The 25221-nt window shown below is 37.3% G+C and overlaps 2 protein-coding genes across 3 annotated transcripts in view; one reads left to right on the top strand and one right to left on the bottom strand.

The window, feature by feature from the left end:
* Positions 1-25221, bottom strand: part of LOC136834158 (uncharacterized) — a 224857-nt gene that overhangs the window by 151979 nt on the left and 47657 nt on the right. The window lies entirely within an intron of this gene.
* Positions 1-25221, top strand: part of LOC136834466 (carboxypeptidase B-like) — a 126081-nt gene that overhangs the window by 100377 nt on the left and 483 nt on the right. The window contains exons 5-12 of one of the 2 annotated variants that reach the window (XM_067097070.1): positions 998-1082; positions 1424-1580; positions 11892-12037; positions 12255-12339; positions 17833-17948; positions 19042-19131; positions 20586-20670; positions 24683-24810. In XM_067097070.1, coding sequence (XP_066953171.1) covers positions 998-1082; positions 1424-1580; positions 11892-12037; positions 12255-12339; positions 17833-17948; positions 19042-19131; positions 20586-20670; positions 24683-24810 — 892 coding nt within the window. The remainder of the gene's footprint in view (positions 1-997; positions 1083-1423; positions 1581-11891; positions 12038-12254; positions 12340-17832; positions 17949-19041; positions 19132-20585; positions 20671-24682; positions 24811-25221) is intronic. The other variant, XM_067097071.1, reaches the window with a different exon arrangement.

The following is a 25221-nucleotide window of genomic DNA, read 5'->3' as shown; positions in this document are numbered from 1 at the left end:
TAGGAAAATATATGTTTACACTGAATGGGGTGTTTAATAACGTTGTCTGGTTATTTTTTTTTATTAGGATATATGTTACTGCTTTAAAGCAAGATAGTGAAAGATGGTGAGCGAGTGGCATTGCTTGAAAATATATGCTAATGACACCCTCCTTCCTTGTGGATGCCTACCATCGATCACTAAAGCAGTAGGTAGATGCTTTGTCCATTTAGCTATTGAAATCAGGAAAGCAGAGATCAGATATGCAACTGCACATGCGGGCACCATTGCACTGCTGACTATGACTTCACCCTATCCACACTCCACCTACTATGAGTGGACACATTTGATCCGCCTCCCAATGGGCCCGAGGTTTTGTACACTTTCTAAGTAGGCATTATTGCCTTAAAATTGATGCTACTGATAACTTCTTTCGCTGGAGATTCAAACCTTGGTACACAGTACTAGAATTTCTTTTTTGTCATGCTGAATTTCGTCTTGTTCAAATTTGCTAAGTCTTTTGGAGATATTATGCTAATGGTTTGTAAAGGTTTGGTCCTATTAAGCCAAGCTTTGTTTATTTTATTTGCAAACTGAAAATCTGTAGTGCCTTGGTCCTCAGTTTTCTTTGTGCATCTTCAGGTTACAGTGAATCATCCTGATACAATGTGTGTCTTTGCTGGGATGCATTGCATATGATGTTTAAGCACCCTTGCATATGCACATAAATGCATTTATCCATAATGTTTACGTACTTTCGAGATATTGTAAATGTCCATTCCTTATGATCTTTCAGTGTAAACGCACGGACAAGTTAGGAGAGAATGTTCATGATAATAATAACAAATGTGATTTCTCTGTTGCCTTCTTTATTGATCTCCTTGAAACTTAGAATGGTAGTTTGTTCAGTATTAGTAGGCCTTTAAAACTGCACTGAAAAGTTAAGGCAACAAAAGTGATAAAAATAGATGGAAAATTATACATTTGGTTCATGAATGCATTTATCATTTCACTCAAGGGAACTGGACTTGGAGGAACGTGCTCAAGGCAAAGACTTTCCTCGAAATTCGATCACATTCAGCTCGTACATGACTTTCAGTCAAGTGAGTACTTACTTAATAAGAAACAACACTACCTGTTTCAAGGCTAGGTAAAGTCTGTCATATTAAGTTGAAAAATACTTGGATTTTGTCATAGGGAAAGCAGTAATTCTTGGGAAGATAGTGAAATGTATAGATATTGAACAATACCAGTTTAGAATAGTAAAATGTACACTTGTCAAGGACCGTAGCAGGAAAATTATGTTATATATGCATAAAGTATTGACTTAGTTTTTTAAAAATTATCAGATCTTCACCTGGACTTGTATGATACAGTTTATATAAGTGATTTCTAATCTGTACCAATGAGCTCTTTTGACACCCTGAAACATTGCTTATAACAGATGTCCAGTTACTTGGAGACCTTGCAAGCCAAACACCCGAGCAAAGTCCGAGTGGATGAAGTTGGAAAAAGCTTTGAAAACCGCCCTATTTATCGTGTTCGTATCACCAACAACATCGGAAACAATATAAAGAAGAAAGTTGTATTTATTGATGGAGGTCAGTGTTCCATATTTAATTGCTTTTGCGTATTAGACATAAGTATTGATTATATTATTTAGCACTGTCTGTCAGTCCTTTGAGAAAATGTAACCTAATCTTTGAGGCCCCATGCACCAGTGAAATTGCTAGTCACTGAGTACCACATCTCTTTATGAACTCCCTGCCACACAGAGCACTGTAAAGGTTGCTCTTGTTTATACCACCAGGTTACTCTTGTTTACTGGTAGTCCAGCTTAGGGCAAACAGGCGATAGGCTGCTGTACTTTGAGAAAGCACAGTAGTCTATCGCCTGTTTGCCCTAGACTGGACTGCCAGTAAACAAGAGTAACCTGGTGGTAAAAATGAGAGTAACAACACCCTGAAGTACTAGTAAACAAGAGTAACCTGGTGGTAAAAATGAGAGTAACAACACCCTGAAGTACTAGTAAACAAGAGTAACCTGGTGGTAAAAATGAGAGTAACAACACCCTCAAGTACCAGTAAACAAGAGTACACTTTACAGTGCTCTGTGCGGCAGAGACAAAGATAAGAAAGGCCATTTTGAGATGTGGCTTCACAGTGCTAAGAGTCATGGCTGAAGTGTACATAAAGAGGTCATACAAAGATGTGGTACTTAGTGACCAGCAATTTCACTGAGGCCTCAAGGATTAGGATGGTTGAAAAGAACCCAGAAAATCATATAAAAGGGGCATTCGAGAAGACCTAGACCAGGTGGGAACTCAAGCATAAAGTACGTAAGACAGAAGACTGGGGAGAACTCATTCTGCAACAAATTACATCGTGCGAAAGTTTATTCAAAAACTACTGATGATGGAGGAAGTAATTGTAGATTCAGGGTTGCATGCTTGACATGATAAACATCGCTCAGTGAGGTAAATTCAACGTACGAGGAGTTGATGAGTGATTCACCCATTGCTAGATGGTGGTAGGTGGAGAAAGAGAAAAGTGTGCGGAGTTTTTCTTCTTTTGTTAATTCACACCCAACTGTAAGCATTGTCTACATGCTACAAGCCCAAGGGCTCCACTGGAGGAAAGTACAAAAGAAATGAAGAAATACAGAATGAACTAAAGAAGAGAAGTAGCAAAGATAAGCAAATGAAATTAAATCATTAAACAAAGTGAAAATCATTTGAGCCAAGTCAATAAAAATACAATTTGCACCAAGTCTGAATTTTTGACCAATGGTCCAATTTTATGATTGCTAAGATAATTCAATGTGGCCACAGCTGCATCAAAATGTTAGAAAACTAAACGGTATTAAACTTCATAAATGAAAAGGCAAGACTATAAGATTTTTTTTTTAGTATCTACTGATAAGTGGTTAAGTATACCTTAGTGTTACCAGACCATTGAGCTGTGGATGATATAGTTTGGAAATATATGAATGCAGAGGAGGATTAGAATGATTACATTCTCAAAGTATGCACAGTAAGCCCATTCAAACACTGTTGCCAGAGATGATTACCAAGATGTAGATGAAGAAATTTAATAGAACTCAAAATTTTATTAAAAATCATGACGCTAGTCAGCTGCTGAAAAACAAAATGAGGAACAACACTCAACAGAATTCAGAACAAATAAATAATAGTATAATCTGCACGCGCAAACCACCATATGGGCCAAGAACACAAGAGATGGCCTCCTTATAATCACTTTAGTGCCCGTCAACGGCTGAATCCTGCTGCCAACTATAAATTTAATAATAAAACTAAGAAATGCTCCACCAACTCCCATCTATACTAGTTGGAAAACTATGATCTCATGAATAGCATGGTCAAAAGCAGCAACGAACTCTAAATGAGTCTTGAGTTTAGTATTTTGATGTGTTAAAATGATTTCCTGGGACACGAGGTAAAATTTTGCATTATATTGATATACAGGTACGAATCACACACACACACACACACAGAGAGAGAGAGAGAGAGAGAGAGAGAGAGAGAGAGAGAGAGAGAGAGAGAGAGAGAGAGAGAGAGAGAGACTTGTACAGTGTATATATTTGATTTTTCTCGAGTGTGTTGCGCACACTACCGTGAGTACATTGCGTGCATTGATTCTGATTTTATTTTTATAATTTTGGAAGCAAAGTACAGTACTTAGGCAAGTGTTATTAAAGCAGAATATTTTTGTAGGTGCTGAAATGATTTACTAGGGCTCATACTGCAAAATATGCAGTGGTACATACGAATCAGAGAGAGAACAGTGTACCTATTCCTTAATCCTTGAGTATGTTCCACATACTAATATTATTCTTATAAATAATTTAGCATGTCTCCATCCCTACTGCTGTCACCATACTAAGGGGTCGGTTTGCCTTGATGTATCTTATATATCATAAAATATCCAAGAATAGTACATTAATACATTTAAAAAAGAATTATTCATTGAAAAAAGAAACTCATTTACTTTAAATTGTGTCCTTCCTAACAAAGGTTCATTCCTGCTGCCATATTCGGAAACAATTTTTAATATTCTCTCATCAGCTTTTCTGTATTTGAGTAGTTTTAGTTGTGGTTCGTTGCCAACTGAAAATTTCTCGCAGTACTCATCTCTTCCCTTTTGAACGTGCTTGAGGACGATGAATTTCCATATGTTTGGGTGCAACATTACCAGTTCACTTTTCAGTCTCCTGTCGACCCCCTCAGCATAGTTATTTGTTCTGTCATCTCCCTCTCACGTTCTCTGATACATATTCCACATCTCCGTCGGAAATAAAGGACTTCGTCTGCCTGCTCCACGCCGATTAGGACGGCCAATATAATTGTCTTCGAACCAGTTTAAAATCGGAATGAACTCCTCAGGTAAACAACCTGCCAAAGAATCCACGTGACTGTCAAGGTCATCAGCTTCCCCAAAACAAAGCAATTATCATTTTGCATGCAATGCAAAGTCGGGATTGCTGTTATATGAATGCATAAGACCAAAACCATTTAACTGCTTTCGTAGATTTTGAGACAGCTGAAAAAGGCGGCCTCTGACTTCCACACTGGGGGAAGGAATATTTCATGGCGGTAAAAGCTCTGCGTTCAAAATCGCAATTGATAACCACAGGTTCGGTTATAAATTGCGGTTATCGGTCATAAAGGTTGTCAGTCATATAGGGTGAACTCCGTTATTTTCCCTAACCATGATGATATACACTTGATAAAATAGCTGTGGTGCTACCGCAAATGTTCCGTCAGCATACCAAGTCTTGGGAGTTGCTATGTGCTCTAACCAACTCTCTCTCCCAAATATAATAATCCGTTCGTTGCTCGGCCCTCTCTCCATCAAACAGAAGATTTCCTCGGTTTCTGGGGTGGGTCTATACGTCATGTGTTCATGAGGTAACTGAAGCTCTTGAATGGACCTTGGATTTCCAAAATCAAAACAGACAGTCCTAAGAACGATGAAACAACCAAATAATTTAGTAAGCGTAAACACTTGTTTATACAGTAATCACACTTAATTAAGAATGATTTCTAAAGAAGCAGTTGGCGGCGCTGAAACGTCCAGCGCTGAAATCTTTGGCGCTGAAACGGCCGCGCTGTAATGGCGGCGCTGACCTGACCCATTCCTTTCCAAAATGTCCCTTTTGTTTAACCACATTTATCATCAGATTTTCATCCCATTCTTTTACCAGTCCTTCCTCTTCAAACTGTCCTTAACAGTTCCAGTAACCATTCTTCCCCCTCTATATCAAGTACTTTCAACATATCAATTTGTACCTCAGGCAGACCTGGCCTTTACCAGTCTTCATTTTACATATAACCTTCTTTGCTTCCATAGATTATATCTCCATCACTGGCCCTCAACTGTCCCCACTTCCCCAAAATTCTTTCTTTTTCTGTATTTAAAAGATCCTCATAATAATCTGAAAATATTAATTTCATGTCATCATACTTAAGCAAGATATTTCCTTCTCAATTTCTTATGACACCTGACTGACCAGGAACTTTTTTTTTTTTTTTTTGCATTTTCCTTGCATTTGATATGCTGTAAATATCCTTGTGTCACACAGTGCGAGAAAGTAGGCTTTATGATAGCAGTGGCCCATGGCTTTATAATGGTGTGATGAAAAACTTTTTAAAAAACAAAATATAAAAGTGTATTCACCCCTGCACATGATGATTTTCACTTTGGTCAATCTTAACTTGCAGTTGTAGCTTGACACTAGTTATCTGGGGTCTTCTCCTTAGAATAACTCTTTAGTTCCAACTAACTTGACACTGGTTGTCGGGGGTCTTCTCCTTGGAACGGCTTTTTAGTTTCAACTAACTTGACACTGGTTGTTGGGGAGTCTTCTCCTTAGAACGGCTTTTTAGTTTCAACTAACTTGACACTGGTTGTTGGGGGGGTCTTCTTCTTAGAACGGCTCTTTAGTTCCAACTAACTTGACACTGGCTGTCGAGGGTCTTCTCCTTAGAACAGCTCTTTAATTCCAATTAACTTGACACTGATTGTCGGGGGTCTTCTCCTTAGAATGGCTCTTAAGTTCCAACTAACTTGACACTAGTTGTCGGGGGTCTCCTCCTTAGAACGACTCTTTAGTTCCAAATAACTTGACACTAGTTATCAGGGTCTTCTACTCAGAGTGGGTCTTTAGTTCCAACTAAGTTGACACTGGTTGTGGGGGGTCTTCTCCTTAGAATGGCTCCTAATTCCAACTAACTTGACACTGGTTGTTGGGGGTCTTCTCCTTAGAGCGGCTCTTTAGTACCAACTGACTTGACACTGGTTATCGGGGGTCTTCTCCTTAGAGCGGCTCTTTAGTTCCAACTAACTTGACACTGGTTGTCGGGGTCTTGTTAGAACGGCTCTTTAGTTCCAACTAACTTGACAATGGTTGTTGGGGGTCTTCTCCTTAGAACTGCTCTTTAGTTTCAACTAACTTGATGTCGGGGGTCTTTTCCTTAGAAAGGCTCTTTAGTGCCAACTAACTTGACACTGGTTGTCGGGGGTCTTCTCCTTAGAACGGCTCTTTAGTTTTAACTAATTTGACACTAGTCGTTGGGGTCTTCTTCTTAGAACGGCTCTTTAGTTCCAATTAACTTGACACTGGTTGTCGGGGGTATTCTTCTTAGAACGGCTCTTTAGCTTCAACTAACTTGACACTAGTTGTTGGGGGTATTCTCCATAGAATGGCTTTTTAGTGCCAACTAACTTGACACTAGTTGTCGGGGGTCTTCTCCTTAGAACGGCTCTTTAGTTTTAAATAACTTGACACTGGTTGTCGAGGGTCTTCTCCTTCGAACGGCTCTTTAGTTCCAACTAAGTTGGCACTGGTTGTCGGGAGTCTTCCCCTTAGAACAGCTCTTTAGTTCCAACTAACTTGACACTAGTTGTCAGGGGTCTTCTCCTTAGAACTGCTCTTTAGTTCCAACTTATTTGGGACTAGCTGTCAGGGTCTTCTCCTTAGAGCAGCTCTTTAGTTCCAGCTAACTTGTCACTAGTTGTCAGGGGTCGGTTCTTTAGTTCCAACTAACTCTAACATAGATTCATCTGAACTGAAATACTGACTTCACCACTCTACTTAAAATGAATGGACAACATCATGGTCTCCTTCTGACCACTGTTTTTCAGCTTTTTCTCTCTATCTCGTTCCTTGACCATAAGATGTAATCACGGTCAGCTCCAAACACTTTTGATATATACCTTCTTTACTGTACGTAGGCATTATACACTCATGGTCAACCTGGGGAGTCTGGAAACATCTTGAATTAACAAATTACATAAAGTCTTTAAGAAAACTAAAGTTAACATGCTTATAAATGTAAGTAAAGATTACTAAAATTTTATTATTGTCTCAATCAACAAACAATTCTTCAAAATAAAATTATGTAGGAAATTAATGTATAATATGTCAGCGTTGTTGGAATATGAGAGAAAATGAAAGAAATAACCTGTTGTTAAAAAATGCACCAGAAATCAGTGCTGGAGGACCCAGGCAAAAGAAAAACTAATGATTTCATACAATATACTTTGACAACACGATCCCAGTTAAGTAAAATTATCTCATTATTTTTCTAAAATTTAGTATGCTGTGGTATTGTGTACCAACATTGAGCATTCCTGGAATGCTCTTCACTTGAAACTTGTAGCATTGGAGTGCTATGGCAAACTTCATTATCCTTGGGCTTTCAGTCTACTATGTTGAATGTATGGAAGTGGCTTGTGGTCCATCTGTTTTGCGAAATCTGTCCCAATCAAGTACAGCTGGAATCTTCACTGCAAATGATATTGCAGCCACTCCTTTTAAATGGTACAGTTGTTGCAGTCGTTCTTCTTGAGTTTCTTACTTGTAAAATTAATTAGAAATATGGTACCCCTAAGTTCTTGCAGTAGTATGTCTCCTAGTTCTTCATTCAATGCATCCGTCCTCCCAGTGAAATTCCTACCGAAGCCTGATACTTGCAGCATCAATGAATTTCCTAAAGCCTGCCTCAGTCAGCTTAATTGCCTTTTGCCTTCCACTCCTCTTTGGTTGCTACAAGATTTTCATAACTGTTCACAGACTAACTTTGGTAGCCTGTAAACTTAGGAATGGTCTCACTTGTGGCTTGGTCCTTTGTAGCACTGCATCCTAGATCTTCATCAACTTTGCTTCATCCATAGCAATCCTTGTGTCCACGGATTTCCACTGACCTTGTGTCCATGGAATTCCATTTTGCTGTATCTGATGTAGCATCTCGAAGGATGGTATTCATGCTGCCCTCACTCTGCATTTTAATATATCATCCACAAAATAGCCAGGGATCTTGGCTACAGCTAGCAACTTCCTCATCATTCTGTGGAAAGTTGCTGCTGAGTCCACTAAGCCAAACAGCATCCTCTTGAACTGGTAATGTCCACTTTCGATTGTGAACGTTGTCATCCTTGATGTTTCTTCTATCAGGATCTGCCAAGATCACCTTGGTGAAAAATCTCTAATTAGGAAGTTTTACCATCATACCCTTGGGATCTTGCATAGGTTTGTTGTGGTATTCAGTTGATGGTAATTCATGCAGAACCTGTTTGATCCATCATTTGTCCTCAACATCACTACTGGGTAATATTATACAGATATTGAACTATCAATGATTCCCATCTCAAGCATCTCCTCAAGTTCTCCATGGATCAATTCCCAAGCAGCATAAGGTCAATGATACACCTTTGCTCTGACTAGCTTAGTGGCTTTCAACCTGTGGGCCATGGACAGTTCTGAGGGGGGCCATGCCACAGGCATCTTCACAATAGTATTTAAAAATGAAAAATCATTTACAGTAAATGCTGGCCAATGCTTTCTTTCATAAATGAAAATGTATAAGTAAAAAAGTGTTCTGAAAAATAATTCCGTACATAAAAATTTAAAACTAATAGTGTTCTGAAAATGCTTTATGATAATTCTATTATCATAATTGCACAATAGTGAAGGGCAGTGGGCCATGAGTATTTGGGGATGCCAAAAATGAGACATGGGCACAAAAAGGTTGAAAACCAGTGGACTAGCTCATCTGTCATCACTTTGATGCAGTGCTTTCTCAGAAAGGCCCTTACTGGATTGCCGGTTAACATATCTTGGTGTTCCTCCAGCAATTGCAATACCTGCTTCTTCTGCTGCTTGCTTTACCTCTTCTCTGTGAGCCTGTCATTGCCCTTAATAATGAGATCCACATTCTACTAAACATGTAAATGAACAGTTTTTTTTATTATTATTATTATTTTATATCAGTGGTGAGGTAAGTTTCATTCTTACTTGGTGCTAGATATTTTCTTGATAGTGATTTATTTGAGTTGCTGAGGGAGGAGGAAAAGGAATATAACTGCATGTTGAGGTTTGCTTAAGAGAAAAAATCACATTGGCGCGTTACTCGCCAGTTGTAGTAACAGAGAGAAAACTGTTATAGGAAAATAGAGAAGACTCTATACAAGATCACTGCAGCTGATGCAGCAATTTCTTTCAATAGCTCTTTCTTGAAAGAGGGATTACTACCAATAATTAATATTTTTTTTTCTATTTCAGCAATTCAGCGGGTGCAAGAGTTGACTGCTAATTTGAAAGGGGTGCATACATTGAAAAGGTTAAGAACAACTGGTCTAGACTAAGAGTAAACCATACGTGAAATATACACATACTCAAGTAATCTATCTCTTGACCAGCACTCTATTATTGCAAGCAAGGGTGAAGAATTCTGTGTATTTAAGCATCTCAGATTAATCTGCAAGAACTCTCAGTTCAGGGAATATGGACCAGATATAAAACCACGAAAAATTAATTACCATTGGTTTTGATAATTCGTTGGTCAATTGCGCTTGATAAAGAAGGTGAAGATTTACCTTGTTAATGACTCCTATGTGGTTGCAGGGATTCTAGTCAAGCACGGCACAGATTGTTTGTCCACTGGTGATTTAAGCATACTGGCTGGGTGTTGACTGGTTTATTAGTGGTTCCTTACTGAATGAATGTACAGAATTAGGTTGTTATTGACTGGTGCGAGCTTGTAAAAGTAGCATCTACACACAGACAGGGCAGAACAGAGGTAATGTTTGAAATCTGTGTTTGTCTGCAGACAAAAGAAGGCGATTGTGAGACATAATAAACGTACAGTATAGAAAAACATGAAATTCGAGACAGATTAATGAATACAATGCAGTAGCATAATATTAGTGATATTAATTCACAAACAGAAACATACATACAGTCTGATACAGAAGATTCGGTGGAACATTTGTACATGATTAGAATGTTTGCATGGCAATGCAAGTTGGTGATTCGTAAATCGAGACAACAATGGTTCGGAAATATTGTATGGTAGAAGTTGCGTTCCTTGATAAAACAGGATGCTCTTGTTTATGTCTTGTCCCCTCTGATGGATGACGATTGTCGATCGGTGCGATGGGTCTCTTACAATACTTGCAAAGCAAGGCATAGATTCAGAAATTGTCTTGCTGACAATTGGAATGACCCTGTAAGGGCTTGGGCTTGGGGCGTGTAGGAGGCTGAAGGGTGGCGCCAGCCGGCAGGAACTCAAGCAGGATGGTAGCTGGTTGAAGGATGACGGATGATCAGCCGGCTCAAGGGGGATTGATTTGTGGTAGCCAGCCGGGAATGGCAGCAGGCTGAGGATGACGTCGGCTGGTCCTTCGTTGGTCAGCTTGTCCGGTACGGATTCAGGGCGTCAGGCTTCCTGGAGGAGGCGTCCAGGGCTCCGGTGGATTGAGTCATCACGGAGGGTCAGACATCTATTGAAGACTTGGGAACAGCGGGAAGCGGGGAGGCGGCGAAGGGTTCGTTAGCACATAGGTTGTCATCTTGGGTCGGACGTCTACCATTGGCTCCTTCAGGTCACTCCGGGGTCACCAGTGTAAGGACGGGATTGAGTGACATACTGGCTGGGTGTTGACTGGTTTATTGGTGGTTCCTTACTGAATGAATGTACAGAATCTTCGAAGTTGATATTGGCTGGTGCAAGCAGCAAAGTAACATCTACACACAGACAGGGCAAAACAGAGGTAATGTTTCGGAAATCTGTGTTTGTCTGCAGACAAAAGAAGGCGATTGTGAGAGACATAATAAACGTACAGTGATAAAACATATATCAATGGAAAGGCCAGGAAATTCTACATATGGCCAATTGCATGAGATTCGAGACAGATTAATGAATACAATGCAGTAGCATAATATAAATGATATGGCGAGACGTTTGACGTCTTCACAAACAGAAACATACACACAGTTTGATACAGAAGATTCGGTGGAACATTATGAGTACATGATTAGAATGCTTGCATGGCAATGCAAGTAGTGGTGATTGTACATAAATCGAGACAACAATGGTTAGGGAGAAACAGACGGAAATATTGTATGGCAGAAGTTGCGTTCCTTGAGAGAGAGAAAACGGGATGCTCTTGTTTATGTCTTGTCCCCTCCAATGGATGACGAACACACACGTGTGCTCGAAAGAGACGGTGATCAGTGCGATGGGTCTCTTAAAATTTCATTGCATGTAATTTTCCTCACAACTCTTTAAATACATGTTTGACGGGATTTCAGTCTAGCTTGTTACAAAGGCAGACCATCATTCATAGTTGTACAGTGAGTGATTTTAATATTCCAGAACTTATGAAGTTGAGATCAGAATGAAATATTGCCTGTATTGGGTTTTAAACTTGAAGGATTTGCTACATCTGAGTCTCAGTCAAGTTTTTAACCTAAGTTCCATATTTACTCATTTATTTAATATCATGATGAGTAAATAAGCAAACACCAGATATAAAATAGTACACATTTTTACCAGTCATACATGAAGCCATATTGTTGTTGTCATCTGATGACTGTGGTTTCCTTTTCAGGTATACATGCGCGTGAATGGGTTAGCCCGCCTGCTGCTTTCTATGCTATAGAGAAACTTATAGCTAATACTAAGCTTACAAAAAGTATTGAGTGGCAAATAATACCCATGCTCAATCCCGATGGATATGTTTACACTTGGAACCAGGTAAGTTGGACTGACACTTTACAGATTCATATTCTGTTTCCATTCTTAGACCTGATTACTTTGACCATAAACTAGTCTCATGCTCATTGGGTTTTTGCACGTCTGTGTCCAGTGCTTTGAATTTAATAAAACTTTCCTGTTCAATGATGTCCAGCTTTTTAAATGTTAGATATGGATTTATTTATATTTAGTTTTACCATAATTAATCTTTTAATAGAATCGTTTGTGGCGCAAGAACAGGTCTCCTTCTTCGGTTTGTGTTGGCGTTGACCTCAACAGAAATTTTGGATATCAGTGGGGAGGTAAGTTTCATTCTTCCTTGGTGCTAGGGATTATCTTGATAGTGATTTGTTTGAGTAAAGAATAAAGAAACAGGTACAAATGAGATGGATAATATTTTATCCAATTCATTTGAAATACTGGTGCAAACAGAAACACAGGAGGATGCTACTACTGAAGTAACAGAGGAGGGTCGTGATGGACCAGAAATTAAAGAAAAAAAAAAAGGCCTTTGGAGAGAACACCACCTAAAACGAAGAAAACAACTATTATTAGAGAAACATCAATTAAACCAAAGGTAAAGGATAAAGCTAAGAATATACCTTTATCTCCTAAAATAATAGTTAAGCCTATGAAGCCAGAGGTCGAAAACACTGAAGAAGTGAAAGAGAACCACACCACAGATAAAATGATTTTGTCAAGGGAGAAGAGATTACTCCTTCACCACTAACTGGTACAAGGGCAAATGGAAAAAGAAATATACATGATGATACATGTGGGTGTAATGATTGCTTTATTGAATTATGCAATAACACCAAAAACACAACAAAAGATGGTTTAACAAACATTATAAGAAATTTTATGAAATATAGGAAACAAGAAACCACGGATTTGAGTACCCATGAAAAAGGGTGCATGTGCATTGAGCACTTAATTTATGATAAAGAAAAGCAAGTGAATATCGTGAGTGAATTATTAGAAAATGTCCAAATAGATAATAAAAAAGAGAGTAAAACTCTACCGCTATAACAAAATATTTTCAGTAACTATATTATACAATGGGACGTAAATGGTCTACAGACCAGACTACACCTGGGAGAAATACAAAGATTACTAAAAGAATACAAACCAGTGATATTATGTTGACAACATGTCAACAAAACAACATCAACAATAGGTAAATATACCTTAGCATCTACATCTAGAGAGGAAGAGGGAAATGTAGGTACTGCTATATACGTACATAACAAAGTATGTTATGGCAAAGTACCCGTAAACTTTACTGATCTGCAAATATCGAGTATTAAAATACGAATAAAAAACGATTATTTTTTAATATATAATTTATACAACCAACTTAATAAAAATTACGACTTTGACAAGCTCAAAGATTTACTTAGTAATGTCAAGGAACCTACATTAATAGCAGGTGATTTTAATGCTCACAACCCGATGTCGGACCATAATTGTACAGACTCAAATAGAGCAGGAAGTGAAATAGAAGAATTCATAGATTCATATGACATGTCCTGTATAAATGATAACGAAATCAGCACATATTTTTCTAAAACACATGGAACATTGTCCTCAGTCGACTTAACTCTGTGTACAACAAACATAGTTGACTGATTGGATTGGAATACAGTCAACGACTTGCATACAAGTAACCATTTCCCAATATTAATTTCATTATTACAAAATAATCCCACCAAGCACGTCCCTCAATATAACATTTACAAAGCAGATTGGGAACGATATGAATTCCACACTAGGAATATCCCACCATTTGAATATTTAAAAGACCATAATGAAACTAATAAATTTCTTGTAGATTTCATTAAAAATGCTGCTGATAAAGCAATACCAAAATCCAAATCTCATCCAACAAAACACAAAGTCCCATGGTAGTCTGAAAAACTAACCTCTATATAACAAAATATCTGCAAAATTTAAAAGAGAAGTAATTCAAGGAAGAATCATTTCATGGAGGAAACATGTATCAGATCTCTCTAATAATACTCCCATGCAAAAAAATATGGGAAAAATTCAGAAAAATAAATGATACCCATGTTAAACCACCTAGACATGCCATAATAAAAGATGGGAAAAGAATACTTGATCCTAAAGAAATAAGTAATATAATAGGAGAAAATTTAGCAAAAGCAAGAAGTGGTAATAATTTAGATGAGCATTTCCGCACAAAGAAAACTAGTATAGGATTAATAACAATAAATTTTTAAACAATAGAAGATATATATTATAATAGAAAATTTAATATGTCAGTTTGAATTTGCTGTGTTGAACAGCAATAAATCTGAACCTGGAGGTGACAGAATTTGTTTTAAAATGATCTGCCATTTAGCAACTTTAGCAAGGACATACTTATTAGAGTTTTATAACCACTTATGGCTTCGAAATTTATCTCCTGATGAATGGCGTAAAGCTATAATTATTCCTATTCCCAAACCTGGAAAAGATTCCAGTAATGTAAATAATTACAGACCAGTTTCTTTAACAAGTTGTTTATGCAAATTACTAGAGAAAATGGTAAATGCTCGACTAACATGGCACATTCGAGAAAATAAAATTTTGACTCCTACTCAGTTTGGGTCACAATGTAACAGATCTACACTGGATTCTCTGTCTACCTTGGAAGACCACATACGAAGAGGGTTTGAACAAAAACAAATTACCACAGGAGTCTTTTTTGACACTGAAAAGGCATATGATACTACATGGAGATGTGCAATATTAAAAACGTTGCCTAAAAAAATAGCATCTGTGGACATTTACCTAGGTTTATCGAAAACTTTTTGACAAATTGCACTTTTCAATTGAGAATTGATGATGTGTTGTCAAGTACATTTCCACTTGAAAATGGTGTTCCACAAGAAGCGTCCCTAGTGGCACACTGTTTACTTTAGCTATAAATGATATCAGTAATAATCTACATATTGGAGTTAAAAGTAACTTGTACATGGATGATTTTGTCATATATTATTCAGCATCTCGCATAAAACATGCAGAGCAAATCATTAACAGAACTATAGTAAAAATAGATGAACGGGCCTCATCTGTAGGCTTCAATTTTTCTATGCAAAAGACTCAAGCAGTAATGTTTTATAAAAATAAAAAGTGGAAAAGAGGTGAAGAAATAGATTTAAAAATAAGAATTCATTCCATACCAACTGGCCAAACAGCAAAATTTTTGGGATTAGTATTTGATACTCACTTGAACTGGAAAGCCCACATAACATACATGAAATCAAAATGTAAAAGAGCATTAAACCTAATTAAAAAAAAAACTATCGAATGCTATTTGGGGAGCCGATAGACATACCCTTACTTTACTTTATAAAGCAACAGTGCTGTCTATCGTTGATTATGGAAGCGAAATACATGGATCGGCATCAGACGCAGTGCTGAAAATGACAGACCCAGTTCATAATGAAGGCCTTAGAATATGTTCAGGAGCTTTTTGATCATCGCCAATGTCTTCTTTACAAGTTGAATGTGGTGAGCTATCTCTCTCTCTCCACAGAGAGCTAGTAACAATGAAGAGTGCTCTGAGAATTCAGACAAATGATTCTCCAACCAAAAAATCATTTGGATTAAGAGATGTGTTCATAAACCATCATCCACCTCCTTTCCCAATTAGAGCTAGAAGATTGTTTGAGTCGCTAAATATAAATATAAAGTTACCTTAATATTGAAATTACCTCCTCATTGGGCAAAAAATAAAAGGAGAATTTGTACACATTTGATATATTTATTAAAAAGTCATTCATATACTCCAGAATACCATAGACAACATACAGTAGAACATATAATCCGAAAAGATCCACATTACGCAATATACGCCGACGGATCTAAGTCACAATATGGAGTGGGATATGCTGCAGTATCCCCAGACAAAATGTGTCAGTTCTCTCCACTAGATAATGCCTCAGTATTTACAGCTGAGGTATGTGCAATAGTATCAGCCATAAAAATAATTAGAGAAGCCTTGTGTAATAATTTTGTGACTTATAGCGACTCCAGAAGCACTATAGCAGCCATTCAAAGCTATAATAAAAAAAATAATATTGCGCAGCATAGAAAGTTTTCACTCCATAAATGTATAATAAGGGAAAAAATATTGAAATATGTTGGATCCCTGTCCATGTAGGGATTAAAGGAAATGAAGAGGCTGATAAAGCAGCTAAAGAAGCAGTCCACATGACAAGAACAAATGTAGACATCATTATTAGTGACTATATAAGATATATAAAAACAATCATTGCAAGTAAATGGCAAAATATATTGAATGAAGAACCTTAAAATAATCAATTAAAATAGATAAAACCCAGTGTTAGGAAATGGAGTTTATCATATCAGAGAGAGAGAGACACACACAAGTAATTCCGACGTGTCTTCGAACAGCCCATACTCATTTGACACATGGACACTTAATGAACAGTCCATGTGGCCCTCCTCCCAAATGCCCAGATTGCAATGTGTTGATAACAGTTAAGCATGTACTACATGAATGATCAAAATATAACCTGCAGCGATTATCAAATTTTGGAAATAGACCAATAATAGAAATTTTGTCTGAGCCTTCAACATTTTCAGTAATACCTATTTTAATGTTCATGAGAAGCTGTGAGTTAATTGATAAAATATAAAAAAAATCAACCAATCATTATCATGAATTTTAAAACAAGTAAAGTTTATGATTGTTCTTAATTTATTTTGAATTTTAATATAACTTTTTAGTGAGTATATATGGAAACATGAGTATAAAGGTATTTATTGAGTGAGTGTGTTCCAGTATGAAAGCTATGCCTTATTACAGCTTTCAATTTTATTTTCATTTTCGTTCATTCATCACTAACGAGTGACCTATTTGGTCCCAGTGCTAGGCTTCTAGCCTAGACTTGTCATTTCATCCTAATCCTTCGGGCCAGCCCTATGAGAGCTGATAGTCACCTCAGTGGTCTGGTGAAACTTTTTTATAATAATCTCCCAGACTTTATCCATGAATCTTGAGTATTTTTGTTCACACCTCTTGAAAGTTTCCATTTCGTCTGTGAATGACATTTCTCTGCAGGTTAGACTAGTACAGGCCATATACAGGCATACAAGACTAATTTTGTTTAGAATACTAATGGAATGGGAAAATTTTTATTTGCTAGTCTCAGCTGAGCTTCCTCGACACCAGAAGAGTTGGACCGCTTGGAGTTTTTTTCAAAAATTCACCAGAAATCGAAATATTGTGCTAGAGACTTCCAGTTTGTTGCAAAATGAAGATAATTGGAAGCTGTAAGGTGTGAGGTCTGAGATGAGTGGAAATATGTGGAAGTGGAGGCACAGGAAAGACAGTAGAGAAAAACTGAGGTCCTTGTGTCACATGGCGTTAGAGGCGACGATGATGATGATGATGATGTTACTATTAGGATAGCTCTTATTATCCAAGGTCTAGCTACGTCTTTCCACTGAATTCATGTTATTGCTAATCTGCGACATAGTGCTTCACTGTCCAGCATGTTCCGAAGACCACTGAAATATTCTGCCTCGACAATCCGCTCTTCCACCACAATACAGCTTCCTGTTATCACCTTTCCCTCTTCCCCATTAGCTTGTATGCTTTGTGCATGTTGGGTCTCTGTAATCCCTCACTCAATTTGTATTCTGCAAAGAAGAACATCTCCTGTGACACCACCTGCGGCGTTCAATGCAAATCTCTTCAACTTAAAGATGTACTGGTTATAAAGTAGTACACTTTAAATGACTCATTTTTCCCGTCTTTCAAGGCCTTGGGACAAGTAGTTACCCCTGCAGTGACTTATACAGAGGACCGTCAGCATTCAGCGAACCAGAAAGCAGGGCTCTCAGAGATGCTATGTTGCCTCTGGATGGTAGAGTTAAGGTAACATTATTCTGTTTTTTACATTTTTTTAAATTTTAAAGTTTCATCTTTATCAGTAATATCCTTCAACTTTTACTTGTCAATTTCAGTAAAGTCGCACATGTTGCTGATACTTAGCCAGTAATTATTTTGATATATTCAAGAACTTTATGAACCTTGAACTTTTCTTAGAATAGGGTTTGTTAAGGATTTTTAATGATCATGTAGTGCCGAGTTCATTTTTGTTTGCACAGGGTTGCAGCGCGTGAAAATCAGTAAATCAGTAATATTGGTCAGTTGCCTCAAAAAGGTTAAAGTACTGCAATGTTATTGAACTAACTAGATGTGCTGTGCACTTCTTTTGAGAATCTGTTGTGTGACTCATATCTGTGACTGGAAACCTTTCCCTTGCTTGGAAACTGTTTTTCTGCCCATATTCTGAAACATTCAAACTTTCCAAGTTTGAATATTCCGGAGAGAACAGTACGACTTAAACTTTTTGTTTACCATTAATCATATTTCTAGTTTTGCTAATTTTTGAAATTCATAATTTTGATATCATTTCTTATTAAAAAAAGGTACGTGCATTCATAATAAACACCAAACATGGCCTTGTATTCGAGAACAAGCTTCCTCAGAACATGGGCACAGCTGACATACACACAGCACAGATAAGTGTGGCTGAACAGTTATAAAGCAAAAAGTTGCATGGTCGTAGTAACCTCATCCCTGAAGACTATGTGAGGATTTGAAGCTCCACTTTCTGATGCCACCTCATTCAGAAGGAAAAGTTGTATTTCATATATATTTCTTAAGAGAAAATATGAAATTTTAAATTAATTTCCCTTTTTCTTAGGTACACAAACTTAAGCATTTTATTACTGTTTCCACTTCAACCACCCCCTTTGTCCCTGAGGTCAAAAGTGATTAGTGATGGCAGGTCAGTGAGGGGTATTCCCCACCCTATAACCACCAGTTAACCACCCTGTTATCAAGGATACTCCTATACAAAAGATTAATTTATATATCAAGATAAAATAGACATTACTCAAAAGATGCAAGAAACTAATTTAGGTCATTTTTTCATGCATTTATATTGAGTTTTGATTTTCAGGCATATATAACTTTCCATTCATATGGTCAATACATACTCTATCCATGGGGTTATTCGACTGACGTCACACACCCACTGACTGCAAGCATGGTAGGATTTTTTCTTTTTTTATAGTACATTAATGTTTAAGTCTCTTTCTCCTATTTATTTTCTTATATGTTGGTCATCTAAAGTAACTTGTTTATCTAAGTGCATTTTATGTGCGAGTATGATGATTGCACTACATTCAAATGAAAAACAGTTTAGGATTGCTAATTACAATATTGCCAGGTCCTAGCAACTGCGCTAAACTTGATTGTCCATAAAGAGGGAAATGTAATGGTGTAGCAATTTAGTCCTTTTTAATTTTACCTCTAAAGATGAAAATTAAAGAACAGGCCTTTATTAACTCTTTGCATATAAAAGGCAGGTAATTTTGCACTATAACCCGTGTGGATAAGCATGCAATGAAAGACCAGTGAGCTATTTCTGGACAAATTTTTTTATATTGCCCTCACTGCCAATGGGAGAAGTATGAATGCAGTGTTTTGTGAAACTTGATGAGTTGAAAAGTATTATCTGCTTCATCTACTTATTCTGGTGTCATACTTAATAGGATCTTGGTTTGCTCTCCTTGAGGCTTTCAACAATGATATTCATTTAGTCCTCGTGAAATTCACTGAATACTGAACTTACAACTTTGTAGAAATCTGGTATCGAGTAGTGTGTGTGTGTGTGTGTGTGTGTGTGTGTGTGTGTGTGACATCTATATTCAGTTTCAGTATATAAGGATCTCTTCTTTTCATTATACATTAAAGTAACGACTGTGGTTATTCTAGTTTGGCACTCACTGCTTCTGTTCCAAGGCCACATCTCTACATTTTTTCACAAATATCATTCTGTCATTTGCTCCTACAGATTTTAGGACTTAATGCCATTAGCAGCTATCATGCATCCTGGCGTTTATGATTAGTACATGAAGCTCATTGTTATTACTGAAAACCTGAACTTGTGGTAAGGTAAAGATAAGCAAGTTGGACATGAAAGGAGAAAGAGATTGTGAGGAACTGATGGTAAACAGGGGAAAAGGGTAATTCAGCAGGGAGCTGAAAGGAAGTTGCAAAGAACCAATAATACTGTTTACATTGCTCTATGCAAGACCAACTGTAAGCAACACCCTTGTACTGGCATGTGCCTGGCTTTTTATTCTGTAAGATAAGATAGTATGAAGAGTCATAACTTCATCATTGATGATACAAGTCTAAAAAGTCATGCCCATTATAAGGTGAAAATGAGCTGTGAGCCGATTATCACTGTGGGTCAAATGGATATACATTCATTAGTTTAAGTCAAAAGTACTGCAGTGTAAATCTGAGGATTTTTTGTTGTAATTACTGTATTATCTTTTATTTCTATTAATTTATCATAGCATTTCTTTTCATAAAATTCAAGCATATACCAGCAATAATGCATTTACTTTATTCAAGAAGTTCTTAGGCAGTCACTTCTAGGTATTTAGATTCTTCTTTAGTGTAGTTATTACTGAAAACACCTTCATCCTTCAGAATAAAGCTGGCAGAGTAATGGCCAAACGAATTCAGAGGAAAACTCAAGCTACATATAATGTTGGCAACTCTGCTGAAGCATTTTGTAAGTAATACTGGCGTGTTCTTGAGCTATGTTGCAATGGCAAATTGCAGTTTTTAAAGAAATCACTGGTGACGTATCACTTCTTTTATTAGATTTAAAATAATGATAATTTTGTTAAATGATTTTATTTTTATTTTATTTAGTGACTATATATATTTTGATTAATCTGTAATCTTAATATTATTGTTTGAGCATACGTAATTTTTTAATTGGCACTGACCTAGCATTGAATGCTTATTATTATATTAATGATTTCCTTGTCATTTGGGCCAGGGTTAACTGTGAGTTGTCCAGTATTCATTTGTAAGTTGTATTAACAATGATTAGACAAAAACTGGAAGATTTCTTATTTATAATAGATGTAGTAATCTACAGGCAGTTAATGTTTCCTACTATCACAGCAGGACTTGGCAACCACTAAATACAATGAAAGGTGGAAATGAAATGGGCGAAATTGGGGTTTGTGGGTTACCATTCATGCTCCATTAGATGAAAAGTGATTCATCCACTGATAGGATGCTGAAACTAGTAGACTACGTCTATATTTGTGTCTGTGAGGGGCAAGTTTTCCCTGTTAAAATGCTTGATATCTTCATGGACTTGTTATACTTATCAGTTTCAATGACTTAGTCAGCGTTAAGTGTGGAATTCCCATTTAAAATGTCACACAGGCCATACTCAAACTCTGATGTGTAAGTTATATAGTAGAGCATGATGAGAATTTTTGTCTTTCGGGTGTTGTTGATGAAGGAGTGCTCTGACTATCAAGGACTTTATTAATTCTTTCATTTATCCTATTATTGGAGTAACCTTGACTGCATGTTCAAGTTCCTTATGGGAGGTGTGCTAAGATGAACAGTTGGTGATAGTTCTTCAGACATAAGCAAGTATAACGATGTTCTTATAACATTTGGGGCCCATTCCACATCTGTTGCAGCAAGTCTTAGATTGGAATCCCTGATATGCACTTCTGTTAACAGACTGGTGTTAATTTAACATCACTGGCTCACTGAGGAGGGAAGTAACATTATTGGAGGATAATGCAATAGTTATTTATTAAGTACTTCAGGCACCAATTGTATGTACTATGTATTCCAATCTAGGTCTTTGATTGGGCATGCATAGTAAATGACCTGAACGTTATAAATACAGTGTCGTCAGTGCTTTTATCCAGAAACTTGTCACTCACTGTTCCTCTTAATATGCTGCTTCTCATTATATTAGTGGGCACTCCAAAAAGATGATAGATGAAGTGAAAAAAGCATTGATGGCTGGTTCACTCCATCACCCCCAACAACCAAGATGAAGAGCCCGGATCATGCTCTAATGTTGAGCTAAGGACCCCCATTGCAGTATAAAGTGAGACTCCTACACCTTTCACCTCTGACCAAGCCATTAAGCTTTTTATTACAAGTTCATAAAGGCTTCAGTCCTTCTTATGAGGTACAAGCCTTCCCGTCTCGTGCACAAATGGTTCAGGAAACATAGGCACCTGGCTTGTAGGTGCCACCTTACAACAGATGCTTGTTCAACCCCTACTACACTTGTTTATCATGAAATAATTTTGACAGTAACACCATTCTTAATAGCTGTTTCAATTATCTGGTGCCCTTATATTCATTGCAGCACTCTGAATTGCTATGACTTTTTGCAGTAAGGTATGCAATTCATAGTTCTTTGAATACAATATATATATATATATTTATAGATATAATATCATTTATTCATTGTCACCCAAACGTTTCATGGAGGCAAGCCATCGAATAACCAATAATAAGCAAGTGATCAAACAGTGGCGTCACCTCATGGTCCACCATTGATACATGGACGTGAACCACAACCTCATTTTAATTCATTCCCACCTTTCATCTTATTCAGTAGCGACTTTGTTCTGCTGTGGTAGGATGAAATATTAGCGGTATATTACTAAAGATCTTTTTACTGTGTATAGTATTTGAGCAAACCTCCAGATTGTGTATAACCCATTAAAAAACTCACAAATGATTCCTGTCCTATGGAGTTTTAGCTGCATGAATATCAGTTTCTAAATTGTACCAGATATTAGGATGCCAAATTCAGCCAGTTCCTGTCCCTTTATGCAATACATTTATCCACAAAGAAAAATTTTTAGTAAAGATTCATTATCTTTATTTTAAAAGATATCATGATTTTCTAAAGAATGAAAGAAAAGAAATATTGACTTAGCAGTTGGATAAACAAACACTGAGCCCCTGAGGAAAAGAAAATTAAAAAACTGAAAAATTATGCTGCAAATTCACTGAAACCTTCATTATCTCCAACGAATCATGTCTAACAGAGGGTCTCCTATTCCAACATCATTATTATGGTATTTTTAATACACTTTTCCATAAAGTGTTCACATAACAGGAAAATCATTAAAACTTAGACGGAGATACTGCTCTAAGTAGTCATTTTAAATCATTTTACTGTTTGAGTTTCAAATTTCAATCACATGTCAGTAGTGGTGATGAGTTCCCCATTAGGTGGGTTAATTGCCAACTTCTATATGGTTATTGATGAGGAGAGGGTCTTTAACCTTACTTCTGCTTCCCTAAATAAGACTGCTACTTGATGACATTAAGACAAAGAAACCTTACAGAACACTTTTGAAGAAAGCTCTGTTCTCGACTTTATGTTTGGGTGAAGCACCAATGGTGTCCTCCCTTTCCTGGATATGTGCGTACAACAGACTTTGATGGTTACAACACTGCAATTTAAAGAAAACCAAATCTGTGCCTCTGCCTCAAAGAATTAAGCAAATGCTATGACAGGTACAAAAAATACTTTCTTTGAGCATGACCTTATGCAGTGTTCAATTTGGACAAGCACTACTAAGTAAATCTAGGTCTTGGCACTGATACTCATCGATAAAGGATTCTTGAACAAAATGGCTGAAGAGTAAAGCAGAATTACAGTAAATGCTAATAAAACCTATACTAACAAAAGCACCAAAAAGGAATCATTTAAACTTCTTCCAGCACCACATGCACCGAAACATTTGGAACCATCATAAATCATAATTCAGCCCCCTTGGAGACTTTTCGGGAGAAAGTCACTTATGAATTTGTTCCCAGTGGATGGAAGCCACAACTCATGCATTAGGATGACGACTACTCAACTCTCAAAGCGCCTCTCATGTCGCTTGCAGAAGAGTGCCATACTCGGTCGCTACAGTTATGAACACCAAGGAAGACCGGAATTGAGGAGAATTGATTAAGGCCGTGAAAATCTGGACTCTCAAAACCTGTAATGCCTTGAAGTTTAGCATATATCAGTAAAAAAGCCAAGTGTAGATATTGGTTCAACCATACCACCACTTGAACAGACCCTAATTACCAGAGTAGCCACAAACTACACGAGAAGGAACACGGAAGATCAGCCGATGCCAAACACAGAGGAAAGGTTGAGAGAAAGAAGAGTAAGTCACCAAGCAGCACCAGGCACCAGTGAGGGAAAGGGATATATAAGGTGAACAGCCACCACCCATGCAGCCGAGAGAGCCATTACACCTGTCACGACAAAGGGGAATGCATTAGCAGAAACCCTTGGCAACAGGGTATTATGAAGGCCATTGCTATAATATTCCTACTTATATTGAAACAAAGAGGGGAGCTGTCGTGTGTGCATATTTCAAGATGCCTCCAGTACAACAAATAACAGGGGGATTAATAACTAGCTTTTAGATTTTATAAAGCGCAATTAAAAGCTATAAAATAAGTCAAATAAGGGCACTAATTACTGAACTGGAACACCCATGTAAAACAATTCAAAATTCTTTGATAATGATATTTCCATTACATTTATTCTGACAATTCAGTACTTTAATTCGTATGTTGGGTGACAAGTGGGAAGAAAGTCATTTTACCTACGGATCTCTTAAATCTGCTCTTTCGTTTGCATGCTTTCGATAAAGCTGTTATAATACGGGTGCTAAAAGTACCTCTTCAAATGCGGGAGAAATGAGCGCATTTTTGTGTCGTCCATTGAACAGACCCTGCAGCTGGAGCATCTGATGATTGGGCGTCTTACACTCTGAGTGTCCCTTATGTATACACCATTGAGCTGAGAGACACAGGAGAGGGAGGCTTCATACTCCCTGCACCTGAGATCTTGCCTACTGTGAGTCACTGTTTTTCCTCTGGCATAAGGACACAAAAAGTCCAAGACTTTTGCTTTTAGTTTTTGTAAACGAAAACTTTTGTGCCCGCTTTGTCTGTCCGCCGCACTTTTTTCTGTCCACACTTTTAATATCCGTCCTCAGATCTTAAAAACTGCTTCTCGCTGTTGTGTGCCCTGTGCGCTGTCTGTGGGAAATTGCTGTCTAGTCTAAACCTGCATTTGTGTCGTTTCTCAGTTATTTTCCATGAATTCTTCCTGGTCTTCATTTATACTCATATTAACTAAGTGTACTTCATTTGTACTCATCTTCACTTAACTTGCTTCAGTTATATTTTCTTGGGGATTCTTCATACCACCTGCTGACTGGCTTTGGGAGTCATTTTGTACGTAGAACTACTTGTTACTTTTGGA

Source organism: Macrobrachium rosenbergii, chromosome 53, assembly GCF_040412425.1.
Source record: "Macrobrachium rosenbergii isolate ZJJX-2024 chromosome 53, ASM4041242v1, whole genome shotgun sequence".
In the NCBI taxonomy this organism is placed as follows: domain Eukaryota; kingdom Metazoa; phylum Arthropoda; class Malacostraca; order Decapoda; family Palaemonidae; genus Macrobrachium; species Macrobrachium rosenbergii.
The sequence above is the reverse complement of the archived record's forward strand: the minus strand, read 5'-3'. Positions and strand labels throughout refer to the sequence as shown.